This window comes from Rhopilema esculentum, chromosome 10 (genome assembly GCF_057945365.1).
Source record: "Rhopilema esculentum isolate cy_ngs chromosome 10, ASM5794536v1, whole genome shotgun sequence".
In the NCBI taxonomy this organism is placed as follows: Eukaryota; Metazoa; Cnidaria; class Scyphozoa; order Rhizostomeae; family Rhizostomatidae; genus Rhopilema; species Rhopilema esculentum.
The window spans coordinates 5004491-5030440 of NC_142824.1; the positions used below are offsets into that span (position 1 = coordinate 5004491).

The 25950-nt window shown below is 35.8% G+C and overlaps 4 protein-coding genes across 4 annotated transcripts in view; all 4 read left to right on the top strand.

The window, feature by feature from the left end:
• The window catches only part of LOC135686902 (uncharacterized), a 156789-nt gene that overhangs the window by 47961 nt on the left and 82878 nt on the right, over window positions 1–25950 (top strand). Inside the window, exons 18-23 of the mRNA XM_089110652.1 lie at window positions 6746–6868; window positions 14140–14262; window positions 15035–15157; window positions 16528–16650; window positions 17124–17246; window positions 18019–18141. Of these exons, the coding sequence (XP_088966778.1) occupies window positions 6746–6868; window positions 14140–14262; window positions 15035–15157; window positions 16528–16650; window positions 17124–17246; window positions 18019–18141 (738 nt within the window). The remainder of the gene's footprint in view (window positions 1–6745; window positions 6869–14139; window positions 14263–15034; window positions 15158–16527; window positions 16651–17123; window positions 17247–18018; window positions 18142–25950) is intronic.
• Window positions 1944–2719, top strand: LOC148959237 (uncharacterized). Its single transcript, XM_089110777.1, has 2 exons — window positions 1944–2387; window positions 2565–2719. Exons 1-2 carry the CDS (start codon window positions 2240–2242, stop codon window positions 2717–2719), a joined length of 303 nt encoding a protein of 100 aa, XP_088966903.1. The 5' UTR covers window positions 1944–2239.
• On the top strand, window positions 5735–6602 carry LOC148959238 (uncharacterized). Its single transcript, XM_089110778.1, has 3 exons — window positions 5735–5972; window positions 6148–6270; window positions 6448–6602. The coding sequence occupies exons 1-3, from the start codon at window positions 5825–5827 to the stop codon at window positions 6600–6602; spliced, it is 426 nt and encodes a 141-aa protein (XP_088966904.1). The 5' UTR covers window positions 5735–5824.
• LOC148959239 (uncharacterized) lies at window positions 6919–10483 on the top strand. The gene is made up of 5 exons (XM_089110779.1): window positions 6919–7465; window positions 8239–8361; window positions 8537–8659; window positions 9135–9257; window positions 10329–10483. The coding sequence occupies exons 1-5, from the start codon at window positions 7318–7320 to the stop codon at window positions 10481–10483; spliced, it is 672 nt and encodes a 223-aa protein (XP_088966905.1). The 5' UTR covers window positions 6919–7317.

A 25950-nucleotide genomic window follows, 5' to 3' on the forward strand; every position in this document is an offset into this window, starting at 1 on the left:
TATGTCTTCCTAACTGTGGCTTTTAAGTTGATGTTTCATTAAAGAATCTATAATTCTACGTAGTTATCCAATGGCTTTTGATTATATGTATCAGATAACTTGTGGCTATTCTTTTCTAGGTTTTATGGCTTGTTTCTTTCCATTTGTTAATACATATCTCTTTGTTGCTTCTAGATCAAGACGAATGTACATTAGGAACGCATAACTGTGATTCAAATGCTGCATGCACAAATACTGCAGGCTCATTCACCTGTGCTTGCAATGTTGGTTATACCGGAGTTGGTACATCTTGTACCGGTATGTTTTGCAAACTGTGGCTTTTAAGTTGATGCTTCATAAAAGAATCTTTAATTTTGCGTAGTTATCCAATGGCTTTTGATTAAATTAAACGGATAATTTGTGGCTGTTCTTTTGTAAGTTTTATGGCTTGTTTCTTTCCATTTGTTAATTCATGTCTCTTTGTTCCTTCTAGATCAAGACGAATGTACATTAGGAACGCATAACTGTGATTCAAATGCTGCATGCACAAATACTGCAGGCTCATTCACCTGTGCTTGTAATGTTGGTTATACCGGAGTTGGTACATCATGTACAGGTATGTTATCCTAACTGCTGCTCTTAAGTTGCTGGTTCTTAAAATAATTTAATGTGAAATATAGATATTAGCGACTCTTTTAATTAATCTTTGCAGATAATTTGTGTGTGTTCTATTGTGAATTTTTTTAAAGATGTTTGCATTTTGATTGATGATACCTTCTTTTTTGCTTCTAGATCAAGACGAATGTACATTAGGAACGCATAACTGTCATGCAAATGCTGCATGCACAAATACTGCAGGCTCATTCACTTGTGCTTGCAATGTTGGTTATACCGGAGTTGGTACATCATGTACAGGTATGTTATCCTATCTGCTGCTTTTAAGTTGCTGGTTTTTAGAAGAATTTTAACGTAACTTTGCAGACTCTAGGGACGTTTATAATTAAACTTTGCAGATAATCTGTGTGTGAACTAGTGTGCCCTTTTTCAAGATTTTTGCATTTTGATTGATGATACCTTCTATTTTGCTTGTAGATCAAGACGAATGCACATTAGGAACGCATAACTGTGATTCAAATGCTGCATGCACAAATACTGCAGGCTCATTCACCTGTGCTTGCAATGTTGGTTATACCGGAGTTGGTACATCTTGTACCGGTATGTTTTGCAAACTGTGGCTTTTAAGTTGATGCTTCATAAAAGAATCTTTAATTTTGCGTAGTTATCCAATGGCTTTTGATTAAATTAAACGGATAATTTGTGGCTGTTCTTTTGTAAGTTTTATGGCTTGTTTCTTTCCATTTGTTAATACATGCCTCTTTGTTGCTTCTAGATCAAGACGAATGTACATTAGGAACGCATAACTGTCATGCAAATGCTGCATGCACAAATACTGCAGGCTCATTCACCTGTGCTTGTAATGTTGGTTATACCGGAGTTGGTACAGCTTGTACCGGTATGTCTTCCTAACTGTGGCTTTTAAGTTGATGTTTCATTAAAGAATCTATAATTCTACGTAGTTATCCAATGGCTTTTGATTATATGTATCAGATAACTTGTGGCTATTCTTTTGTAGGTTTTATGGCTTGTTTCTTTCCATTTGTTAATACATATCTCTTTGTTGCTTCTAGATCAAGACGAATGTACATTAGGAACGCATAACTGTGATTCAAATGCTGCATGCACAAATACTGCAGGCTCATTCACCTGTGCTTGCAATGTTGGTTATACCGGAGTTGGTACATCTTGTACCGGTATGTTTTGCAAACTGTGGCTTTTAAGTTGATGCTTCATAAAAGAATCTTTAATTTTGCGTAGTTATCCAATGGCTTTTGATTAAATTAAACGGATAATTTGTGGCTGTTCTTTTGTAAGTTTTATGGCTTGTTTCTTTCCATTTGTTAATTCATGTCTCTTTGTTCCTTCTAGATCAAGACGAATGTACATTAGGAACGCATAACTGTGATTCAAATGCTGCATGCACAAATACTGCAGGCTCATTCACCTGTGCTTGTAATGTTGGTTATACCGGAGTTGGTACATCATGTACAGGTATGTTATCCTAACTGCTGCTCTTAAGTTGCTGGTTCTTAAAATAATTTAATGTGAAATATAGATATTAGCGACTCTTTTAATTAATCTTTGCAGATAATTTGTGTGTGTTCTATTGTGAATTTTTTTAAAGATGTTTGCATTTTGATTGATGATACCTTCTTTTTTGCTTCTAGATCAAGACGAATGTACATTAGGAACGCATAACTGTCATGCAAATGCTGCATGCACAAATACTGCAGGCTCATTCACTTGTGCTTGCAATGTTGGTTATACCGGAGTTGGTACATCATGTACAGGTATGTTATCCTATCTGCTGCTTTTAAGTTGCTGGTTTTTAGAAGAATTTTAACGTAATTTTGCAGATTCTAGCGACGTTTATAATTAAACTTTGCAGATAATCTGTGTGTGAACTAGTGTGCCCTTTTTCAAGATTTTTGCATTTTGATTGATGATACCTTCTATTTTGCTTGTAGATCAAGACGAATGTACACTAGGAACGCATAACTGTGATTCAAATGCTGCATGCACAAATACTGCAGGCTCATTCACCTGTGCTTGCAATGTTGGTTATACCGGAGTTGGTACATCTTGTACCGGTATGTTTTGCAAACTGTGGCTTTTAAGTTGATGCTTCATAAAAGAATCTTTAATTTTGCGTAGTTATCCAATGGCTTTTGATTAAATTAAACGGATAATTTGTGGCTGTTCTTTTGTAAGTTTTATGGCTTGTTTCTTTCCATTTGTTAATTCATGTCTCTTTGTTCCTTCTAGATCAAGACGAATGTACATTAGGAACGCATAACTGTGATTCAAATGCTGCATGCACAAATACTGCAGGCTCATTCACCTGTGCTTGTAATGTTGGTTATACCGGAGTTGGTACATCATGTACAGGTATGTTATCCTAACTGCTGCTCTTAAGTTGCTGGTTCTTAAAATAATTTAATGTGAAATATAGATATTAGCGACTCTTTTAATTAATCTTTGCAGATAATTTGTGTGTGTTCTATTGTGAATTTTTTTAAAGATGTTTGCATTTTGATTGATGATACCTTCTTTTTTGCTTCTAGATCAAGACGAATGTACATTAGGAACGCATAACTGTCATGCAAATGCTGCATGCACAAATACTGCAGGCTCATTCACTTGTGCTTGCAATGTTGGTTATACCGGAGTTGGTACATCATGTACAGGTATGTTATCCTATCTGCTGCTTTTAAGTTGCTGGTTTTTAGAAGAATTTTAACGTAACTTTGCAGACTCTAGGGACGTTTATAATTAAACTTTGCAGATAATCTGTGTGTGAACTAGTGTGCCCTTTTTCAAGATTTTTGCATTTTGATTGATGATACCTTCTATTTTGCTTGTAGATCAAGACGAATGCACATTAGGAACGCATAACTGTGATTCAAATGCTGCATGCACAAATACTGCAGGCTCATTCACCTGTGCTTGCAATGTTGGTTATACCGGAGTTGGTACATCTTGTACCGGTATGTTTTGCAAACTGTGGCTTTTAAGTTGATGCTTCATAAAAGAATCTTTAATTTTGCGTAGTTATCCAATGGCTTTTGATTAAATTAAACGGATAATTTGTGGCTGTTCTTTTGTAAGTTTTATGGCTTGTTTCATTCCATTTGTTAATACATGCCTCTTTGTTGCTTCTAGATCAAGACGAATGTACATTAGGAACGCATAACTGTCATGCAAATGCTGCATGCACAAATACTGCAGGCTCATTCACCTGTGCTTGTAATGTTGGTTATACCGGAGTTGGTACAGCTTGTACCGGTATGTCTTCCTAACTGTGGCTTTTAAGTTGATGTTTCATTAAAGAATCTATAATTCTACGTAGTTATCCAATGGCTTTTGATTATATGTATCAGATAACTTGTGGCTATTCTTTTCTAGGTTTTATGGCTTGTTTCTTTCCATTTGTTAATACATATCTCTTTGTTGCTTCTAGATCAAGACGAATGTACATTAGGAACGCATAACTGTGATTCAAATGCTGCATGCACAAATACTGCAGGCTCATTCACCTGTGCTTGCAATGTTGGTTATACCGGAGTTGGTACATCTTGTACCGGTATGTTTTCCAAACTGTGGCTTTTAAGTTGATGCTTCATAAAAGAATCTTTAATTTTGCGTAGTTATCCAATGGCTTTTGATTAAATTAAACGGATAATTTGTGGCTGTTCTTTTGTAAGTTTTATGGCTTGTTTCTTTCCATTTGTTAATTCATGTCTCTTTGTTCCTTCTAGATCAAGACGAATGTACATTAGGAACGCATAACTGTGATTCAAATGCTGCATGCACAAATACTGCAGGCTCATTCACCTGTGCTTGTAATGTTGGTTATACCGGAGTTGGTACATCATGTACAGGTATGTTATCCTAACTGCTGCTCTTAAGTTGCTGGTTCTTAAAATAATTTAATGTGAAATATAGATATTAGCGACTCTTTTAATTAATCTTTGCAGATAATTTGTGTGTGTTCTATTGTGAATTTTTTTAAAGATGTTTGCATTTTGATTGATGATACCTTCTTTTTTGCTTCTAGATCAAGACGAATGTACATTAGGAACGCATAACTGTCATGCAAATGCTGCATGCACAAATACTGCAGGCTCATTCACTTGTGCTTGCAATGTTGGTTATACCGGAGTTGGTACATCATGTACAGGTATGTTATCCTATCTGCTGCTTTTAAGTTGCTGGTTTTTAGAAGAATTTTAACGTAACTTTGCAGACTCTAGGGACGTTTATAATTAAACTTTGCAGATAATCTGTGTGTGAACTAGTGTGCCCTTTTTCAAGATTTTTGCATTTTGATTGATGATACCTTCTATTTTGCTTGTAGATCAAGACGAATGCACATTAGGAACGCATAACTGTGATTCAAATGCTGCATGCACAAATACTGCAGGCTCATTCACCTGTGCTTGCAATGTTGGTTATACCGGAGTTGGTACATCTTGTACCGGTATGTTTTGCAAACTGTGGCTTTTAAGTTGATGCTTCATAAAAGAATCTTTAATTTTGCGTAGTTATCCAATGGCTTTTGATTAAATTAAACGGATAATTTGTGGCTGTTCTTTTGTAAGTTTTATGGCTTGTTTCTTTCCATTTGTTAATACATGCCTCTTTGTTGCTTCTAGATCAAGACGAATGTACATTAGGAACGCATAACTGTCATGCAAATGCTGCATGCACAAATACTGCAGGCTCATTCACCTGTGCTTGTAATGTTGGTTATACCGGAGTTGGTACAGCTTGTACCGGTATGTCTTCCTAACTGTGGCTTTTAAGTTGATGTTTCATTAAAGAATCTATAATTCTACGTAGTTATCCAATGGCTTTTGATTATATGTATCAGATAACTTGTGGCTATTCTTTTGTAGGTTTTATGGCTTGTTTCTTTCCATTTGTTAATACATATCTCTTTGTTGCTTCTAGATCAAGACGAATGTACATTAGGAACGCATAACTGTGATTCAAATGCTGCATGCACAAATAGTGCAGGCTCCTTCACCTGTGCTTGCAATGTTGGTTATACCGGAGTTGGTACATCATGTACAGGTATGTTATCCTAACTGCTGCTCTTAAGTTGCTGGTTCTTAAAATAATTTAATGTGAGATATAGATATTAGCGACTTTTTTAATTAATCTTTGCAGATAATTTGTGTGTGTTCTATTGTGACTTTTTTAAAAGATTTTTGCATTTTAATTGATGATACCTTCTTTGTTGCTTCTAGATCAAGACGAATGTACATTAGGAACGCATAACTGTCATGCAAATGCTGCATGCACAAATACTGCAGGCTCATTCACCTGTGCTTGTAATGTTGGTTATACCGGAGTTGGTACAGCTTGTACCGGTATGTCTTCCTAACTGTGGCTTTTAAGTTGATGTTTCATTAAAGAATCTATAATTCTACGTAGTTATCCAATGGCTTTTGATTATATGTATCAGATAACTTGTGGCTATTCTTTTCTAGGTTTTATGGCTTGTTTCTTTCCATTTGTTAATACATATCTCTTTGTTGCTTCTAGATCAAGACGAATGTACATTAGGAACGCATAACTGTGATTCAAATGCTGCATGCACAAATACTGCAGGCTCATTCACTTGTGCTTGCAATGTTGGTTATACCGGAGTTGGTACATCATGTACAGGTATGTTATCCTATCTGCTGCTCTTAAGTCGCTGGTTTTTAGAAGAATTTTAACGTAATTTTGCAGATTCTAGCGACGTTTATAATTAAACTTTGCAGATAATCTGTGTGTGAACTAGTGTGCCCTTTTTCAAGATTTTTGCATTTTGATTGATGATACCTTCTATTTTGCTTGTAGATCAAGACGAATGTACACTAGGAACGCATAACTGTGATTCAAATGCTGCATGCACAAATACTGCAGGCTCATTCACCTGTGCTTGCAATGTTGGTTATACCGGAGTTGGTACATCTTGTACCGGTATGTTTTCCAAACTGTGGCTTTTAAGTTGATGCTTCATAAAAGAATCTTTAATTTTGCGTAGTTATCCAATGGCTTTTGATTAAATTAAATGGATAATTTGTGGCTTTTCTTTTGTAAGTTTTATGGCTTGTTTCTTTCCATTTGTTAATACATGCCTCTTTGTTGCTTCTAGATCAAGACGAATGTACATTAGGAACGCATAACTGTGATTCAAATGCTGCATGCACAAATACTGCAGGCTCATTCACCTGTGCTTGCAATGTTGGTTATACCGGAGCTGGTACAGCTTGTACCGGTATGTCTTCCTAACTGTGGCTTTTAGGTTGATGTTTCATTAAAGAATCTATAATTCTACGTAGTTATCTAATGGCTTTTGATTATATGTATCAGATAACTTGTGGCTGTTCTTTTCTAGGTTTTATGGCTTGTTTCTTTCCATTTGTTAATACCTATCTCTTTGTTGCTTCTAGATCAAGACGAATGTACATTAGGAACGCATAACTGTGATTCAAATGCTGCATGCACAAATACTGCAGGCTCATTCACCTGTGCTTGTAATGTTGGTTATACCGGAGTTGGTACATCATGTACAGGTATGTTATCCTAACTGCTGCTCTTAAGTTGCTGGTTCTTAAAATAATTTAATGTGAAATATAGATATTAGCGACTCTTTTAATTAATCTTTGCAGATAATTTGTGTGTGTTCTATTGTGAATTTTTTTAAAGATGTTTGCATTTTGATTGATGATACCTTCTTTTTTGCTTCTAGATCAAGACGAATGTACATTAGGAACGCATAACTGTCATGCAAATGCTGCATGCACAAATACTGCAGGCTCATTCACTTGTGCTTGCAATGTTGGTTATACCGGAGTTGGTACATCATGTACAGGTATGTTATCCTATCTGCTGCTTTTAAGTTGCTGGTTTTTAGAAGAATTTTAACGTAACTTTGCAGACTCTAGCGACGTTTATAATTAAACTTTGCAGATAATCTGTGTGTGAACTAGTGTGCCCTTTTTCAAGATTTTTGCATTTTGATTGATGATACCTTCTATTTTGCTTGTAGATCAAGACGAATGCACATTAGGAACGCATAACTGTGATTCAAATGCTGCATGCACAAATACTGCAGGCTCATTCACCTGTGCTTGCAATGTTGGTTATACCGGAGTTGGTACATCTTGTACCGGTATGTTTTGCAAACTGTGGCTTTTAAGTTGATGCTTCATAAAAGAATCTTTAATTTTGCGTAGTTATCCAATGGCTTTTGATTAAATTAAACGGATAATTTGTGGCTTTTCTTTTGTAAGTTTTATGGCTTGTTTCTTTCCATTTGTTAATACATGCCTCTTTGTTGCTTCTAGATCAAGACGAATGTACATTAGGAACGCATAACTGTCATGCAAATGCTGCATGCACAAATACTGCAGGCTCATTCACCTGTGCTTGTAATGTTGGTTATACCGGAGTTGGTACAGCTTGTACCGGTATGTCTTCCTAACTGTGGCTTTTAAGTTGATGTTTCATTAAAGAATCTATAATTCTACGTAGTTATCCAATTTCTTTTGATTATATGTATCAGATAACTTGTGGCTATTCTTTTCTAGGTTTTATGGCTTGTTTCTTTCCATTTGTTAATACATATCTCTTTGTTGCTTCTAGATCAAGACGAATGTACACTAGGAACGCATAACTGTGATTCAAATGCTGCATGCACAAATACTGCAGGCTCATTCACCTGTGCTTGCAATGTTGGTTATACCGGAGTCGGTACATCTTGTACCGGTATGTTTTCCAAACTGTGGCTTTTAAGTTGATGCTTCATAAAAGAATCTTTAATTTTGCGTAGTTATCCAATGGCTTTTGATTAAATTAAACGGATAATTTGTGGCTGTTCTTTTGTAAGTTTTATGGCTTGTTTCTTTCCATTTGTTAATACATGCCTCTTTGTTGCTTCTAGATCAAGACGAATGTACATTAGGAACGCATAACTGTGATTCAAATGCTGCATGCACAAATACTGCAGGCTCATTCACCTGTGCTTGTAATGTTGGTTATACCGGAGTTGGTACAGCTTGTACCGGTATGTCTTCCTAACTGTGGCTTTTAAGTTGATGTTTCATTAAAGAATCTATAATTCTACGTAGTTATCCAATGGCTTTTGATTATATGTATCAGATAACTTGTGGCTATTCTTTTCTAGGTTTTATGGCTTGTTTCTTTCCATTTGTTAATACCTATCTCTTTGTTGCTTCTAGATCAAGACGAATGTACTTTAGGAACGCATAACTGTGATTCAAATGCTGCATGCACAAATACTGCAGGCTCATTCACTTGTGCTTGCAATGTTGGTTATACCGGAGTTGGTACATCATGTACAGGTATGTTATCCTATCTGCTGCTTTTAAGTTGCTGGTTTTTAGAAGAATTTTAACGTAACTTTGCAGACTCTAGCGACGTTTATAATTAAACTTTGCAGATAATCTGTGTGTGAACTAGTGTGCCCTTTTTCAAGATTTTTGCATTTTGATTGATGATACCTTCTATTTTGCTTGTAGATCAAGACGAATGTACACTAGGAACGCATAACTGTGATTCAAATGCTGCATGCACAAATACTGCAGGCTCATTCACCTGTGCTTGCAGTGTTGGTTATACCGGAGTCGGTACATCTTGTACCGGTATGTTTTCCAAACTGTGGCTTTTAAGTTGATGCTTCATAAAAGAATCTTTAATTTTGCGTAGTTATCCAATGGCTTTTGATTAAATTAAACGGGTAATTTGTGGCTGTTCTTTTGTAAGTTTTATGGCTTGTTTCTTTCCATTTGTTAATACATGCCTCTTTGTTGCTTCTAGATCAAGACGAATGTACATTAGGAACGCATAACTGTGATTCAAATGCTGCATGCACAAATACTGCAGGCTCATTCACCTGTGCTTGCAATGTTGGTTATACCGGAGTTGGTACATCTTGTACCGGTATGTTTTCCAAACTGTGGCTTTTAAGTTGATGTTTCATTAAAGAATCTATAATTCTACGTAGTTATCCAATGGCTTTTGATTATATGTATCAGATAACTTGTGGCTGTTCTTTTCTAGGTTTTATGGCTTGTTTCTTTCCATTTGTTAATACATATCTCTTTGTTGCTTCTAGATCAAGACGAATGTACATTAGGAACGCATAACTGTGATTCAAATGCTGCATGCACAAATACTGCAGGCTCATTCACCTGTGCTTGCAATGTTGGTTATACCGGAGTTGGTACATCTTGTACCGGTATGTTTTCCAAACTGTGGCTTTTAAGTTGATGTTTCATTAAAGAATCTATAATTCTACGTAGTTATCTAATGGCTTTTGATTATATGTATCAGATAACTTGTGGCTGTTTTTTTCTAGGTTTTATGGCTTGTTTCTTTCCATTTGTTAATACATATCTCTTTGTTGCTTCTAGATCAAGACGAATGTACATTAGGAACGCATAACTGTGATTCAAATGCTGCATGCACAAATACTGCAGGCTCATTCACTTGTGCTTGCAATGTTGGTTATACCGGAGTTGGTACATCATGTACAGGTATGTTATCCTATCTGCTGCTCTTAAGTCGCTGGTTTTTAGAAGAATTTTAACGTAATTTTGCAGATTCTAGCGACGTTTATAATTAAACTTTGCAGATAATCTGTGTGTGAACTAGTGTGCCCTTTTTCAAGATTTTTGCATTTTGATTGATGATACCTTCTATTTTGCTTGTAGATCAAGACGAATGTACACTAGGAACGCATAACTGTGATTCAAATGCTGCATGCACAAATACTGCAGGCTCATTCACCTGTGCTTGCAATGTTGGTTATACCGGAGTTGGTACATCTTGTACCGGTATGTTTTCCAAACTGTGGCTTTTAAGTTGATGCTTCATAAAAGAATCTTTAATTTTGCGTAGTTATCCAATGGCTTTTGATTAAATTAAACGGATAATTTGTGGCTGTTCTTTTGTAAGTTTTATGGCTTGTTTCTTTCCATTTGTTAATACATGCCTCTTTGTTGCTTCTAGATCAAGACGAATGTACATTAGGAACGCATAACTGTCATGCAAATGCTGCATGCACAAATACTGCAGGCTCATTCACCTGTGCTTGTAATGTTGGTTATACCGGAGTTGGTACAGCTTGTACCGGTATGTCTTCCTAACTGTGGCTTTTAAGTTGATGTTTCATTAAAGAATCTATAATTCTACGTAGTTATCCAATGGCTTTTGATTATATGTATCAGATAACTTGTGGCTATTCTTTTCTAGGTTTTATGGCTTGTTTCTTTCCATTTGTTAATACATATCTCTTTGTTGCTTCTAGATCAAGACGAATGTACATTAGGAACGCATAACTGTGATTCAAATGCTGCATGCACAAATACTGCAGGCTCATTCACCTGTGCTTGCAATGTTGGTTATACCGGAGTTGGTACATCTTGTACCGGTATGTTTTCCAAACTGTGGCTTTTAAGTTGATGTTTCATTAAAGAATCTATAATTCTACGTAGTTATCCAATGGCTTTTGATTATATGTATCAGATAACTTGTGGCTGTTCTTTTCTAGGTTTTATGGCTTGTTTCTTTCCATTTGTTAATACATATCTCTTTGTTGCTTCTAGATCAAGACGAATGTACATTAGGAACGCATAACTGTGATTCAAATGCTGCATGCACAAATACTGCAGGCTCATTCACCTGTGCTTGCAATGTTGGTTATACCGGAGTTGGTACATCTTGTACCGGTATGTTTTCCAAACTGTGGCTTTTAAGTTGATGTTTCATTAAAGAATCTATAATTCTACGTAGTTATCTAATGGCTTTTGATTATATGTATCAGATAACTTGTGGCTGTTTTTTTCTAGGTTTTATGGCTTGTTTCTTTCCATTTGTTAATACATATCTCTTTGTTGCTTCTAGATCAAGACGAATGTACATTAGGAACGCATAACTGTGATTCAAATGCTGCATGCACAAATACTGCAGGCTCATTCACTTGTGCTTGCAATGTTGGTTATACCGGAGTTGGTACATCATGTACAGGTATGTTATCCTATCTGCTGCTCTTAAGTCGCTGGTTTTTAGAAGAATTTTAACGTAATTTTGCAGATTCTAGCGACGTTTATAATTAAACTTTGCAGATAATCTGTGTGTGAACTAGTGTGCCCTTTTTCAAGATTTTTGCATTTTGATTGATGATACCTTCTATTTTGCTTGTAGATCAAGACGAATGTACACTAGGAACGCATAACTGTGATTCAAATGCTGCATGCACAAATACTGCAGGCTCATTCACCTGTGCTTGCAATGTTGGTTATACCGGAGTTGGTACATCTTGTACCGGTATGTTTTCCAAACTGTGGCTTTTAAGTTGATGCTTCATAAAAGAATCTTTAATTTTGCGTAGTTATCCAATGGCTTTTGATTAAATTAAACGGATAATTTGTGGCTGTTCTTTTGTAAGTTTTATGGCTTGTTTCTTTCCATTTGTTAATACATGCCTCTTTGTTGCTTCTAGATCAAGACGAATGTACATTAGGAACGCATAACTGTCATGCAAATGCTGCATGCACAAATACTGCAGGCTCATTCACCTGTGCTTGTAATGTTGGTTATACCGGAGTTGGTACAGCTTGTACCGGTATGTCTTCCTAACTGTGGCTTTTAAGTTGATGTTTCATTAAAGAATCTATAATTCTACGTAGTTATCCAATGGCTTTTGATTATATGTATCAGATAACTTGTGGCTATTCTTTTCTAGGTTTTATGGCTTGTTTCTTTCCATTTGTTAATACATATCTCTTTGTTGCTTCTAGATCAAGACGAATGTACATTAGGAACGCATAACTGTGATTCAAATGCTGCATGCACAAATACTGCAGGCTCATTCACCTGTGCTTGCAATGTTGGTTATACCGGAGTTGGTACATCTTGTACCGGTATGTTTTCCAAACTGTGGCTTTTAAGTTGATGTTTCATTAAAGAATCTATAATTCTACGTAGTTATCCAATGGCTTTTGATTATATGTATCAGATAACTTGTGGCTATTCTTTTCTAGGTTTTATGGCTTGTTTCTTTCCATTTGTTAATACATATCTCTTTGTAAATAGCTTTGAAAAAAGCAAACATTTAGTAAACTAAAGCTTTTCGTCTGACACTCTTCAGAGTTTAAAACGTCAGAACATAGATCGAAAACTCTACGCTAAGAAATATATATACCCAGTTGTGGATCGAAATAGGCCAATCAGAAACACGAGCACATGACTGTAAAGGTTGACCAATCAGTGCCGCTTGCCTATTAGAATGTTACCAATGGAGTCCTAAGATGAAAACGAACTCCTTTTGTCTACACAGTAGCGGTTTTTTCGTGCTTATGTAGATAGATTCTAAAACTGCTAGGTGGAACGACGATCGGGCTTTACCAATAATCCGAAACATGTCGCCATTATAGTTTTTTGCACAAACTGGGTTTTCTAGCAAATGCTACCCGATAGCAGAATCGCAGGTCTTATTAGTAATTTTGGATTTGCAAGACCGAGGTGGCTGTTCTCTTTGGGGATGTGTTTTGTTTCTAATATTAGATGGAACGTGTTGTTTTATCCTATCCTCCAATCTTTGGGTGGTGCGTCCTACGTAGCCAGAATCACACTGGCACGTGAATTCATACACAACAGAACTTTTTATGTGGCAGGAACGCAGTCCTTTTGAATGGACGGAAGGGCCTTTTTTGTACTGTAAACAACACGTTGGTTAACCGCGAAGAAACAATTTGTTATGGCCTGTTTTATTTGGCTTTCAAAACGTAGGGAGCTGTTACCGATCCAAGGTAGTTTTAGATAGACCGGGCACTTTTGAGGACCAAATTTTACGTCAGCCGAGAAATTTCCTATCTTCTCCTTAATGTAAACTGAAAAAACATGTTCTGGATAGCCGTTCTCCAGAAAAATCTTAGTAAGTTTTTCAAGTTCCGAGTCGAGTTTAGACTTGGAACAAATCATCAGTGCCCTATGTGTGAGCGTTTTGATGAGGCTGATTTTTCTTTGTTTTGGGCAAAACGAACTCCATCGAGTGTATAACCCCGAAAATGTGGTAGAGTTTTCGATCTATGTTCTGACGTTTTAAACTCTGAAGAGTGTCAGACGAAAAGCTTTAGTTTACTAAATGTTTGCTTTTTTCAAAGCTATTTACAAGTTTTGTACCACCAAAAGATTGTTTGCATATCTCTTTGTTGCTTCTAGATCAAGACGAATGTACATTAGGAACGCATAACTGTGATTCAAATGCTGCATGCACAAATACTGCAGGCTCATTCACTTGTGCTTGCAATGTTGGTTATACCGGAGTTGGTACATCATGTACAGGTATGTTATCCTATCTGCTGCTCTTAAGTCGCTGGTTTTTAGAAGAATTTTAACGTAACTTTGCAGATTCTAGCGACGTTTATAATTAAACTTTGTAGATAATCTGTGTGTGAACTAGTGTGCCCTTTTTCAAGATTTTTGCATTTTGATTGATGATACCTTCTATTTTGCTTGTAGATCAAGACGAATGTACACTAGGAACGCATAACTGTGACTCAAATGCTGCATGCACAAATACTGCAGGCTCATTCACCTGTGCTTGCAATGTTGGTTATACCGGAGTTGGTACATCTTGTACCGGTATGTTTTCCAAACTGTGGCTTTTAAGTTGATGCTTCATAAAAGAATCTTTAATTTTGCGTAGTTATCCAATGGCTTTTGATTAAATTAAACGGATAATTTGTGGCTTTTCTTTTGTAAGTTTTATGGCTTGTTTCTTTCCATTTGTTAATACATGCCTCTTTGTTGCTTCTAGATCAAGACGAATGTACATTAGGAACGCATAACTGTGATTCAAATGCTGCATGCACAAATACTGCAGGCTCATTCACCTGTGCTTGCAATGTTGGTTATACCGGAGCTGGTACAGCTTGTACCGGTATGTCTTCCTAACTGTGGCTTTTAGGTTGATGTTTCATTAAAGAATCTATAATTCTACGTAGTTATCTAATGGCTTTTGATTATATGTATCAGATAACTTGTGGCTGTTCTTTTGTAAGTTTTATGGCTTGTTTCTTTCCATTTGTTAATACCTATCTCTTTGTTGCTTCTAGATCAAGACGAATGTACATTAGGAACGCATAACTGTGATTCAAATGCTGCATGCACAAATACTGCAGGCTCATTCACCTGTGCTTGTAATGTTGGTTATACCGGAGTTGGTACATCATGTACAGGTATGTTATCCTAACTGCTGCTCTTAAGTTGCTGGTTCTTAAAATAATTTAATGTGAAATATAGATATTAGCGACTCTTTTAATTAATCTTTGCAGATAATTTGTGTGTGTTCTATTGTGAATTTTTTTAAAGATGTTTGCATTTTGATTGATGATACCTTCTTTTTTTCTTCTAGATCAAGACGAATGTACATTAGGAACGCATAACTGTGATTCAAATGCTGCATGCACAAATACTGCAGGCTCATTCACCTGTGTTTGTAATGTTGGTTATACCGGAGTTGGTACATCTTGTACAGGTATATCTTCCTAACTGTGGCTTTTAAATTGATGCTTCATAAAAGAATTTTTAATTTTACGTAGTTATCCGATGGCTTTTGATTAAATTAAAGGGATAATTTGTGGCTGTTCTTTTGTAAGTTTTATGGCTTGTTTCTTTCCATTTGTTAATTCATGTCTCTTTAATCCTTCTAGATCAAGACGAATGTACATTAGGAACGCATAACTGTGATTCAAATGCTGCATGCACAAATACTGCAGGCTCATTCACTTGTGCTTGCAATGTTGGTTATACCGGAGTTGGTACATCATGTACAGGTATGTTATCCTAACTGCTGCTCTTAAGTTGCTGGTTCTTAAAATAATTTAATGTGAGATATAGATATTAGCGACTTTTTTAATTAATCTTTGCAGATAATTTGTGTGTGTTCTATTGTGACTTTTTTTAAAGATTTTTGCATTTTAATTGATGATACCTTCTTTGTTGCTTCTAGATCAAGACGAATGTACATTAGGAACGCATAACTGTCATGCAAATGCTGCATGCACAAATACTGCAGGCTCATTCACCTGTGCTTGTAATGTTGGTTATACCGGAGTTGGTACAGCTTGTACCGGTATGTCTTCCTAACTGTGGCTTTTAAGTTGATGTTTCATTAAAGAATCTATAATTCTACGTAGTTATCCAATGGCTTTTGATTATATGTATCAGATAACTTGTGGCTATTCTTTTCTAGGTTTTATGGCTTGTTTCTTTCCATTTGTTAATACATATCTCTTTGTTGCTTCTAGATCAAGACGAATGTACATTAGGAACGCATAACTGTGATTCAAATGCTGCATGCACAAATACTGCAGGCTCATTCACCTGTGCTTGCAATGTTGGTTATACCGGAGTTGGTACATCTTGTACCGGTATGTTTTCCAAACTGTGGCTTTTAAGTTGATGTTTCATTAAAGAATCTATAATTCTACGTAGTTATCCAATGGCTTTTGATTATATGTATCAGATAACTTGTGGCTATTCTTTTCTAGGTTTTATGGCTTGTTTCTTTCCATTTGTTAATACATATCTCTTTGTTGCTTCTAGATCAAGACGAATGTACATTAGGAACGCATAACTGTGATTCAAATGCTGCATGCACAAATACTGCAGGCTCATTCACTTGTGCTTGCAATGTTGGTTATACCGGAGTTGGTACATCATGTACAGGTATGTTATCCTAACTGCTGCTCTTAAGTCGCTGGTTTTTAGAAGAATTTTAACGTAATTTTGCAGATTCTAGCGACGTTTATAATTAAACTTTGCAGATAATCTGTGTGTGAACTAGTGTGCCCTTTTTCAAGATTTTTGCATTTTGATTGATGATACCTTCTATTTTGCTTGTAGATCAAGACGAATGTACACTAGGAACGCATAACTGTGATTTAAATGCTGCATGCACAAATACTGCAGGCTCATTCACCTGTGCTTGCAATGTTGGTTATACCGGAGCTGGTACAGCTTGTACCGGTATGTCTTCCTAACTGTGGCTTTTAGGTTGATGTTTCATTAAAGAATCTATAATTCTACGTAGTTATCTAATGGCTTTTGATTATATGTATCAGATAACTTGTGGCTGTTCTTTTCTAGGTTTTATGGCTTGTTTCTTTCCATTTGTTAATACCTATCTCTTTGTTGCTTCTAGATCAAGACGAATGTACATTAGGAACGCATAACTGTGATTCAAATGCTGCATGCACAAATACTGCAGGCTCATTCACTTGTGCTTGCAATGTTGGTTATACCGGAGTTGGTACATCATGTACAGGTATGTTATCCTAACTGCTGCTCTTAAGTTGCTGGTTCTTAAAATAATTTAATGTGAGATATAGATATAAGCGACTTTTTTAATTAATCTTTGCAGATAATTTGTGTGTGTTTTTTTGTGACTTTTTTTAAAGATTTTTGCATTTTTATTGATGATACCTTCTTTTTGCTTCTAGATCAAGACGAATGTACATTAGGAACGCATAACTGTCATGCAAATGCTGCATGCACAAATACTGCAGGCTCATTCACCTGTGCTTGCAATGTTGGTTATACCGGAGCTGGTACAGCTTGTACAGGTAGGTCTTCCTAACTATGGCTTTTAAGTTGATGTTTCATTAAAGAATCTTTAATTCTACGTATTTATGCAATGGCTTTTGATTAAATGTAACGGATAATTTGTGGTTGTTCTTTTGTAAGTTTTATGGCTTGTTTCTTTCCATTGGTTAATACAAATCTCTTTGTTGCTTCTAGATCAAGACGAATGTACATTAGGAACGCATAACTGTGATTCAAATGCTGCATGCACAAATACTGCAGGCTCATTCACCTGTGCTTGCAATGTTGGTTATACCGGAGTTGGTACATCTTGTACAGGTATGTCTTCCTAACTGTGGCTTTTAAGTTGATGCTTCATAAAAGAATCTTTAATTCTACGTAGTTATCCAATGGCTTTTGATTAAATGTAACGGATAATTTGTGGCTGTTCTTTTGTAGGTGTGATGGCTTGTTTCTTTTCATTTGTTAATTCATGTCTCTTTGTTCCTTCTAGATCAAGACGAATGTACTTTAGGAACGCATAACTGTGATTCAAATGCTGCATGCACAAATACTGCAGGCTCATTCACTTGTGCTTGCAATGTTGGTTATACCGGAGTTGGTACATCATGTACAGGTATGTTATCCTAACTGCTGCTCTGAAGTTGCTGGTTCTTAAAATAATTTAATGTGAGATATAGATATTGGCGTCTTTTTTAATTAATCTTTGCAGATAATTTGTGTGTGTTCTATTGTGACTTTTTTTAAAGATTTTTGAATTTTGATTGATGATACCTTCTTTTTTGCTTCTAGATCAAGACGAATGTACATTAGGAACGCATAACTGTCATGCAAATGCTGCATGCACAAATACTGCAGGCTCATTCACCTGTGCTTGCAATGTTGGCTATACCGGAGCTGGTACAGCTTGTACAGGTATGTCTTCCTAACTGTTGCTTTTAAGTTGATGCTTCATAAAAGAATCTTTAATTCTACGTAGTTATGCAATGGCTTTTGATTAAATGTAACGGATAATTTGTGGTTGTTCTTTTGTAAGTTTTATGGCTTGTTTCTTTCCATTGGTTAATACATATCTCTTTGTTGCTTCTAGATCAAGACGAATGTACATTAGGAACGCATAACTGTGATTCAAATGCTGCATGCACAAATACTGCAGGCTCATTCACCTGTGCTTGCAATGTTGGTTATACCGGAGTTGGTACATCTTGTACAGGTATGTCTTCCTAACTGTGGCTTTTAAGTTGATGCTTCATAAAAGAATCTTTAATTCTACGTAGTTATCCAATTGCTTTTGATTAAATGTAACGGATAGTTTGTGGCTGTTCTTTTCTAGGTGTGATGGCTTGTTTCTTTTCATTTGTTAATTCATGTCTCTTTGTTCCTTCTAGATCAAGACGAATGTACTTTAGGAACGCATAACTGTGATTCAAATGCTGCATGCACAAATACTGCAGGCTCATTCACTTGTGCTTGCAATGTTGGTTATACCGGAGTTGGTACATCATGTACAGGTATGTTATCCTAACTGCTGCTCTTAAGTTGCTGGTTCTTAAAATAATTTAATGTGAGATATAGATATTAGCGTCTTTTTTAATTAATCTTTGCAGATAATTTGTGTGTGTTGTATTGTGACTTTTTTTAAAGTTTTTTGCATTTTGATTGATGATACCTTCTTTTTTGCTTCTAGATCAAGACGAATGTACATTAGGAACGCATAACTGTGATTCAAATGCTGCATGCACAAATACTGCAGGCTCATTCACCTGTGCTTGCAATGTTGGTTATACCGGAGTTGGTACATCTTGTACAGGTATGTCTTCCTAACTGTGGCTTTTAAGTTGATCCTTCATAAAAGAATCTTTAATTCTACGAAGTTATCCAATGGCTTTTGATTAAATGTAACGGATAATTTGTGGCTGTTCTTTTGTAGGTGTGATGGCTTGTTTCTTTTCATTTGTTAATTCATGTCTCTTTGTTACTTCTAGATCAAGACGAATGTACTTTAGGAACGCATAACTGTGATTCAAATGCTGCATGCACAAATACTGCAGGCTCATTCACTTGTGCTTGCAATGTTGGTTATACCGGAGTTGGTACATCATGTACAGGTATGTTATCCTAACTGCTGCTCTGAAGTTGCTGGTTCTTAAAATAATTTAATGTGAGATATAGATATTAGCGTCTTTTTTAATTAATCTTTGCAGATAATTTGTGTTTGTTCTATTGTGACTTTTTTTAAAGATTTTTGCATTTTGATTGATGATACCTTCTTTTTTGCTTCTAGATCAAGACGAATGTACATTAGGAACGCATAACTGTCATGCAAATGCTGCATGCACAAATACTGCAGGCTCATTCACCTGTGCTTGCAATGTTGGTTATACCGGAGTTGGTACATCTTGTACAGGTATGTCTTCCTAACTGTGGCTTTTAAGTTGATGCTTCATAAAAGAATCTTTAATTCTACGTAGTTATCCAATGGCTTTTGATTAAATGTAACGGATAATTTGTGGCTGTTCTTTTGTAGGTGTGATGGCTTGTTTCTTTTCATTTGTTAATTCATGTCTCTTTGTTCCTTCTAGATCAAGACGAATGTACTTTAGGAACGCATAACTGTGATTCAAATGCTGCATGCACAAATACTGCAGGCTCATTCACTTGTGCTTGCAATGTTGGTTATACCGGAGTTGGTACATCATGTACAGGTATGTTATCCTAACTGCTGCTCTGAAGTTGCTGGTTCTTAAAATAATTTAATGTGAGATATAGATATTAGCGTCTTTTTTAATTAATCTTTGCAGATAATTTGTGTGTGTTCTATTGTGACTTTTTTTAAAGATTTTTGCATTTTGATTGATGATACCTTCTTTTTTGCTTCTAGATCAAGACGAATGTACATTAGGAACGCATAACTGTGATTCAAATGCTGCATGCACAAATACTGCAGGCTCATTCACCTGTGCTTGCAATGTTGGTTATACCGGAGTTGGTACATCTTGTACAGGTATGTCTTCCTAACTGTGGCTTTTAAGTTGATGCTTCATAAAAGAATCTTTAATTCTACGAAGTTATCCAATGGCTTTTGATTAAATGTAACGGATAATTTGTGGCTGTTCTTTTGTAGGTGTGATGGCTTGTTTCTTTTCATTTGTTAGTTCATGTCTCTTTGTTACTTCTAGATCAAGACGAATGTACTTTAGGAACGCATAACTGTGATTCAAATGCTGCATGCACAAATACTGCAGGCTCATTCACTTGTGCTTGCAATGTTGGTTATACCGGAGTTGGTACATCATGTACAGGTATGTTATACTAACTGCTGCTCTGAAGTTGCTGGTTCTTAAAATAATTTAATGTGAGATATAGATATTAGCGTCTTTTTTAATTAATCTTTGCAGATAATTTGTGTGTGTTCTATTGTGACTTTTTTTAAAGATTTTTGCATTTTGATTGATGATACCTTCTTTTTTGCTTCTAGATCAAGACGAATGTACATTAGGAACGCATAACTGTCATGCAAATGCTGCATGCACAAATACTGCAGGCTCATTCACCTGTGCTTGCAATGTTGGTTATACCGGAGTTGGTACATCTTGTACAGGTATGTCTTCCTAATTGTGGCTTTTAAGTTGATGCTTCATAAAAGAATCTTTAATTCTACGTAGTTATGCAATGGCTTTTGATTAAATGTAACGGATAATTGGTGGTTGTTCTTTTGTAAGTTTTATGGCTTGTTTCTTTCCATTGGTTAATACATATCTCTTTGTTGTTTCTAGATCAAGACGAATGTACATTAGGAACGCATAACTGTGATTCAAATGCTGCATGCACAAATACTGCAGGCTCATTCACCTGTGCTTGCAATGTTGGTTATACCGGAGTTGGTACATCTTGTACAGGTATGTCTTCCTAACTGTGGCTTTTAAGTTGATGCTTCATAAAAGAATCTTTAATTCTACGTAGTTATCCAATGGCTTTTGATTAAATGTAACGGATAATTTGTGGCTGTTCTTTTGTAGGTGTGATGGCTTGTTTCTTTTCATTTGTTAATTCATGTCTCTTTGTTCCTTCTAGATCAAGACGAATGTACTTTAGGAACGCATAACTGTGATTCAAATGCTGCATGCACAAATACTGCAGGCTCATTCACTTGTGCTTGCAATGTTGGTTATACCGGAGTTGGTACATCATGTACAGGTATGTTATCCTAACTGCTGCTCTTAAGTTGCTGGTTCTTAAAATAATTTAATGTGAGATATAGATATTAGCGTCTTTTTTAATTAATCTTTGCAGATAATTTGTGTGTGTTCTATTGTGACTTTTTTTAAAGATTTTTGCATTTTGATTGATGATACCTTCTTTTTTGCTTCTAGATCAAGACGAATGTACATTAGGAACGCATAACTGTGATTCAAATGCTGCATGCACAAATACTGCAGGCTCATTCACCTGTGCTTGCAATGTTGGTTATACCGGAGTTGGTACATCTTGTACAGGTATGTCTTCCTAACTGTGGCTTTTAAGTTGATGCTTCATAAAAGAATCTTTAATTCTACGAAGTTATCCAATGGCTTTTGATTAAATGTAACGGATAATTTGTGGCTGTTCTTTTGTAGGTGTGATGGCTTGTTTCTTTTCATTTGTTAATTCATGTCTCTTTGTTACTTCTAGATCAAGACGAATGTACTTTAGGAACGCATAACTGTGATTCAAATGCTGCATGCACAAATACTGCAGGCTCATTCACTTGTGCTTGCAATGTTGGTTATACCGGAGTTGGTACATCATGTACAGGTATGTTATACTAACTGCTGCTCTGAAGTTGCTGGTTCTTAAAATAATTTAATGTGAGATATAGATATTAGCGTCTTTTTTAATTAATCTTTGCAGATAATTTGTGTGTGTTCTATTGTGACTTTTTTTAAAGATTTTTGCATTTTGATTGATGATACCTTCTTTTTTGCTTCTAGATCAAGACGAATGTACATTAGGAACGCATAACTGTCATGCAAATGCTGCATGCACAAATACTGCAGGCTCATTCACCTGTGCTTGCAATGTTGGTTATACAGGAGTTGGTACATCTTGTACAGGTATGTCTTCCTAACTGTGGCTTTTAAGTTGATGCTTCATAAAAGAATCTTTAATTCTACGTAGTTATGCAATGGCTTTTGATTAAATGTAACGGATAATTTGTGGTTGTTCTTTTGTAAGTTTTATGGCTTGTTTCTTTCCATTGGTTAATACATATCTCTTTGTTGTTTCTAGATCAAGACGAATGTACATTAGGAACGCATAACTGTGATTCAAATGCTGCATGCACAAATACTGCAGGCTCATTCACCTGTGCTTGCAATGTTGGTTATACCGGAGTTGGTACATCTTGTACAGGTATGTCTTCCTAACTGTGGCTTTTAAGTTGATGCTTCATAAAAGAATCTTTAATTCTACGTAGTTATCCAATGGCTTTTGATTAAATGTAACGGATAATTTGTGGCTGTTCTTTTGTAGGTGTGATGGCTTGTTTCTTTTCATTTGTTAATTCATGTCTCTTTGTTCCTTTTAGATCAAGACGAATGTACATTAGGAACGCATAACTGTGATTCAAATGCTGCATGCACAAATACTGCAGGCTCATTCACTTGTGCTTGCAATGTTGGTTATACCGGAGTTGGTACATCATGTACAGGTATGTTATCCTAACTGCTGCTCTTAAGTTGCTGGTTCTTAAAATAATTTAATGTGAGATATAGATATTAGCGTCTTTTTTAATTAATCTTTGCAGATAATTTGTGTGTGTTCTATTGTGACTTTTTTTAAAGATTTTTGCATTTTGATTGATGATACCTTCTTTTTTGCTTCTAGATCAAGACGAATGTACATTAGGAACGCATAACTGTGATTCAAATGCTGCATGCACAAATACTGCAGGCTCATTCACCTGTGCTTGCAATGTTGGTTATACCGGAGTTGGTACATCTTGTACAGGTATGTCTTCCTAACTGTGGCTTTTAAGTTGATGCTTCATAAAAGAATCTTTAATTCTACGAAGTTATCCAATGGCTTTTGATTAAATGTAACGGATAATTTGTGGCTGTTCTTTTGTAGGTGTGATGGCTTGTTTCTTTTCATTTGTTAATTCATGTCTCTTTGTTACTTCTAGATCAAGACGAATGTACTTTAGGAACGCATAACTGTGATTCAAATGCTGCATGCACAAATACTGCAGGCTCATTCACTTGTGCTTGCAATGTTGGTTATACCGGAGTTGGTACATCATGTACAGGTATGTTATCCTAACTGCTGCTCTGAAGTTGCTGGTTCTTAAAATAATTTAATGTGAAAATAGATATTAGCGTCTTTTTTAATTAATCTTTGCAGATAATTTGTGTGTGTTCTATTGTGACTTTTTTTAAAGATTTTTGCATTTTGATTGATGATACCTTCTTTTTTGCTTCTAGATCAAGACGAATGTACATTAGGAACGCATAACTGTCATGCAAATGCTGCATGCACAAATACTGCAGGCTCATTCACCTGTGCTTGCAATGTTGGTTATACCGGAGTTGGTACATCTTGTACAGGTATGTCTTCCTAACTGTGGCTTTTAAGTTGATGCTTCATAAAAGAATCTTTAATTCTACGTAGTTATGCAATGGCTTTTGATTAAATGTAACGGATAATTGGTGGTTGTTCTTTTGTAAGTTTTATGGCTTGTTTCTTTCCATTGGTTAATACATATCTCTTTGTTGTTTCTAGATCAAGACGAATGTACATTAGGAACGCATAACTGTGATTCAAATGCTGCATGCACAAATACTGCAGGCTCATTCACCTGTGCTTGCAATTTTGGCTATACCGGAGTTGGTACATCTTGTACAGGTATGTCTTCCTAACTGTGGCTTTTAAGTTGATGCTTCATAAAAGAATCTTTAATTCTACGTAGTTATCCAATGGCTTTTGATTAAATGTAACGGATAATTTGTGGCTGTTCTTTTGTAGGTGTGATGGCTTGTTTCTTTTCATTTGTTAATTCATGTCTCTTTGTTCCTTCTAGATCAAGACGAATGTACTTTAGGAACGCATAACTGTGATTCAAATGCTGCATGCACAAATACTGCAGGCTCATTCACTTGTGCTTGCAATGTTGGTTATACCGGAGTTGGTACATCATGTACAGGTATGTTATCCTAACTGCTGCTCTTAAGTTGCTGGTTCTTAAAATAATTTAATGTGAGATATAGATATTAGCGTCTTTTTTAATTAATCTTTGCAGATAATTTGTGTGTGTTCTATTGTGACTTTTTTTAAAGATTTTTGCATTTTGATTGATGATACCTTCTTTTTTGCTTCTAGATCAAGACGAATGTACATTAGGAACGCATAACTGTGATTCAAATGCTGCATGCACAAATACTGCAGGCTCATTCACCTGTGCTTGCAATGTTGGTTATACCGGAGTTGGTACATCTTGTACAGGTATGTCTTCCTAACTGTGGCTTTTAAGTTGATGCTTCATAAAAGAATCTTTAATTCTACGAAGTTATCCAATGGCTTTTGATTAAATGTAACGGATAATTTGTGGCTGTTCTTTTGTAGGTGTGATGGCTTGTTTCTTTTCATTTGTTAATTCATGTCTCTTTGTTACTTCTAGATCAAGACGAATGTACTTTAGGAACGCATAACTGTGATTCAAATGCTGCATGCACAAATACTGCAGGCTCATTCACTTGTGCTTGCAATGTTGGTTATACCGGAGTTGGTACATCATGTACAGGTATGTTATCCTAACTGCTGCTCTGAAGTTGCTGGTTCTTAAAATAATTTAATGTGAGATATAGATATTAGCGTCTTTTTTAATTAATCTTTGCAGATAATTTGTGTGTGTTCTATTGTGACTTTTTTTAAAGATTTTTGCATTTTGATTGATGATACCTTCTTTTTTGCTTCTAGATCAAGACGAATGTACATTAGGAACGCATAACTGTCATGCAAATGCTGCATGCACAAATACTGTAGGCTCATTCACCTGTGCTTGCAATGTTGGTTATACCGGAGTTGGTACATCTTGTACAGGTATGTCTTCCTAACTGTGGCTTTTAAGTTGATGCTTCATAAAAGAATCTTTAATTCTACGTAGTTATGCAATGGCTTTTGATTAAATGTAACGGATAATTGGTGGTTGTTCTTTTGTAAGTTTTATGGCTTGTTTCTTTCCATTGGTTAATACATATCTCTTTGTTGTTTCTAGATCAAGACGAATGTACATTAGGAACGCATAACTGTGATTCAAATGCTGCATGCACAAATACTGCAGGCTCATTCACCTGTGCTTGCAATGTTGGTTATACCGGAGTTGGTACATCTTGTACAGGTATGTCTTCCTAACTGTGGCTTTTAAGTTGATGCTTCATAAAAGAATCTTTAATTCTACGTAGTTATCCAATGGCTTTTGATTAAATGTAACGGATAATTTGTGGCTGTTCTTTTGTAGGTGTGATGGCTTGTTTCTTTTCATTTGTTAATTCATGTCTCTTTGTTCCTTCTAGATCAAGACGAATGTACTTTAGGAACGCATAACTGTGATTCAAATGCTGCATGCACAAATACTGCAGGCTCATTCACTTGTGCTTGCAATGTTGGTTATACCGGAGTTGGTACATCATGTACAGGTATGTTATCCTAACTGCTGCTCTTAAGTTGCTGGTTCTTAAAATAATTTAA